The sequence below is a fragment of the Dendronephthya gigantea genome, unplaced genomic scaffold, assembly GCF_004324835.1.
Source record: "Dendronephthya gigantea isolate DGI-Jeju-01 unplaced genomic scaffold, DenGig_1.0 000475F, whole genome shotgun sequence".
In the NCBI taxonomy this organism is placed as follows: domain Eukaryota; kingdom Metazoa; phylum Cnidaria; class Anthozoa; order Malacalcyonacea; family Nephtheidae; genus Dendronephthya; species Dendronephthya gigantea.
This window is the reverse complement of record NW_021163485.1, coordinates 34,661-37,300: the sequence shown is the minus strand read 5'-3', so window position 1 is coordinate 37,300 and position 2,640 is coordinate 34,661. Positions and strand designations below refer to the sequence as shown.

The window sequence follows — 2,640 nt, the reverse complement described above, 5'->3', positions numbered from 1 at the left end:
ATGCTGCTGCTGCCGTCATGTTGACAATAGTTGATCTAATTAGCCTCTGCTTCAATGCTGTGGACATTTTTCCCGATTTAGCTATAGCACGTAATTCTGAATCAACATAGACAGAATATTCTGGATGCTCTACTTTGACACGTTTAGTACAAGGTTCAGCTTCAGGATATTTTACAGGTTTTGGGGTCGACACTTTCAACACATCATCTTCAAAACATAACGAGTTTTCTGAAAAATCATCTCTAGTAGATTCAGTTGAACAGGAGTGTGAGGATGATACAGGACTTGCATCTCGCGTCTAGTAAATATATAAAATAAATTGAAATATTTTAGGAACATGCAACATTGTCTCAATCATTCTCTTAAAGGTTGCTTTGGAAATGTAATAGAAGGCACTTCAAGTCTGTTGCAAACATTCTTGGACACAACAGCAAAGAAGTTGGTTGATGCATGGAAAAATCATCATTCCGAAGAAAAGTACTTCTCAGAAATCATTACTGAAACCTTATTAAATGATGTTAAAAGCCCATTTAATGGATTGGACACCTATTTCAAACAGGTATCATACATAAAACAAAATTTCAATTATGTGAACTATCGCGAGGAATTATTGGGACAACAAATTAAGCGAGTTCCAAAGAGAAACAAACGCATCTTGGTTGAGAAAGAAGAATCCTTTATTTACATTCCCATCATTGAAAGTTTGAAACAACTTTTCACAAATAAGACTCTTGCAAAAGTTATCTTCAGAAAGCCTAACACATGTAATGATGAAATCTTGTATGATATATGTGATGGTGAATTCTTTAAGAATGATAGACTTTTCGTTGATCACAAAGATGCTTTGATAATTATAATTTATCATGATGCATTAGAAGTGTGTAATCCTCTCGGTAGTCATACAGGAACCCATAAGGTCGACATGTTCTATTATACATTGGGAAACCTCAGTCCAAAGATTCGGTCAAAGCGGTGTGCTATTCGACTGTTGGCAATCGTAAAGTCGAATTTGGTCAAGAAGTATGGCTACAATGCTATTCTGAAACCAATTATTTCAGATATAAAGAAGTTGGAAAGTGGCCACTTGTTCCAAGTTTGTGGAAAAGAAAAGGAAGTCTTTGGCAAGGTTGTTTCATGTGCTGGGGACACTGAGGGTCAGCATGAGTGGGGTGGTTTTAAAGTTGGTGTTGGATTTTCATTCCACAAATGTCATCATTGCCAATGCCATTTTGAAGCCATGCAGGAGAAATTTTTTGAAGAAGATTTCACAGTAAGGAATAAAGAAATGCATGACAGACATTGCCAAGAAATTGAGACAGCACCGAATGATGTTGTCAAAAATGACCTGACCACAACATATGGTATTAACCACAGAAGTTCCTTGTGTGATTTACAAGACTTTGACATCAGCATTCAACTCCCACAAGATATCATGCACACTTTGTTGGAAGGTGTTGTCCAATATGAGCTACGCCATATATTATTGCATTACATTACTAACAATACATTTACATTAGCACAGCTAAATGCAGCTATAGCTAACCAAGAGTATGGTTACAGTGAAGTATCAGACAAACCTGGTCCATTGAAAGAATCTGTTTTTCGAGGAGATGAACGATACAAACTGAAGTATAACGCTGCTCAGGCAAGGTTGTTTTTAAGGCTGATTCCCTTTATCTTAAGCAGTCTAGTGAATGAACATGACAAATTTTACCATTTGGTTACTGAACTGATCTCAATTGTTCAAATTCTATTCTCTCCTGTTATAAGTATTAACACTGTGAATCAGTTGAAGGACTTAATCGCAGAACACCTCACAAGATTTAAAGATTGCTTTCCATCTACTAACATCATCCCGAAGCAACATTACCTGATACACATGCCATCAATGATAAAACAACTTGGCCCTTTGATAAGACATTCGTGTTTCGCATTTGAGTCAGCTCATAACTTTTTTAAGGAGACTGCACGGAAGCAGAATTTTAAAAACCTTACAAAGTCCCTCGCAGAAAGATGTCAAATGAACGAGTGCAGCAACTTTGCTGATTCCAACAACCCGCAATCTCATCCACTATTTTCTAATGAAAGGCAATATGGCGTACTGACCCCACTAAATGAGTTTGGTAAAAAATCATTGCGATTGAAACTCGATGATTTTGGTATGTTACCTGGGATTGTGATAGACAATGCATTTAAAAGCAGTTGGGTTCTTTGCCATGGAACAAAGTTTAGAAAGAATGCTGTAATCATGTACAGTGTTAATGAAACAACAAGGTCACCCCTCTTTGCTACAATATTGGATATCTGGATTGTAAGTGATTTTGTCTATTTTGAATGTTCAACCTTGGAAACTACTGGATTTAGTGAACATTACCAAGCATACGGTATTGAGGAAAACAAAACAAGTACACAAATTGTTTTCTGCCCTTATGAGAACCTGGTTGACTATAATGTCTTTAGAGAACCTGGTTAGACTATAATGTCTTAATGTCTTTTGATATTGTGGACGAATGAACATGGCGGACGTGAAAATTTAGCTCCGATAAATTTCTTTATAAGATTTCAACATATTCAACTTAATAAGCTGTCTAATAAGCTCCAAACTGGTACAAGAGTTATAAGTTATTTGATTTATGCTAT

General features: G+C 36.2%; 1 protein-coding gene across 1 annotated transcript; it reads left to right on the top strand.

Moving 5' to 3' along the window:
- The first annotated feature begins 337 nt into the window (after positions 1 to 337).
- Positions 338 to 2,473, top strand: LOC114543534. The gene has a single exon (XM_028562480.1). It carries the CDS (start codon positions 338 to 340, stop codon positions 2,471 to 2,473), a length of 2,136 nt encoding a protein of 711 aa, XP_028418281.1.
- Positions 2,474 to 2,640: the final 167 nt, after the last annotated feature.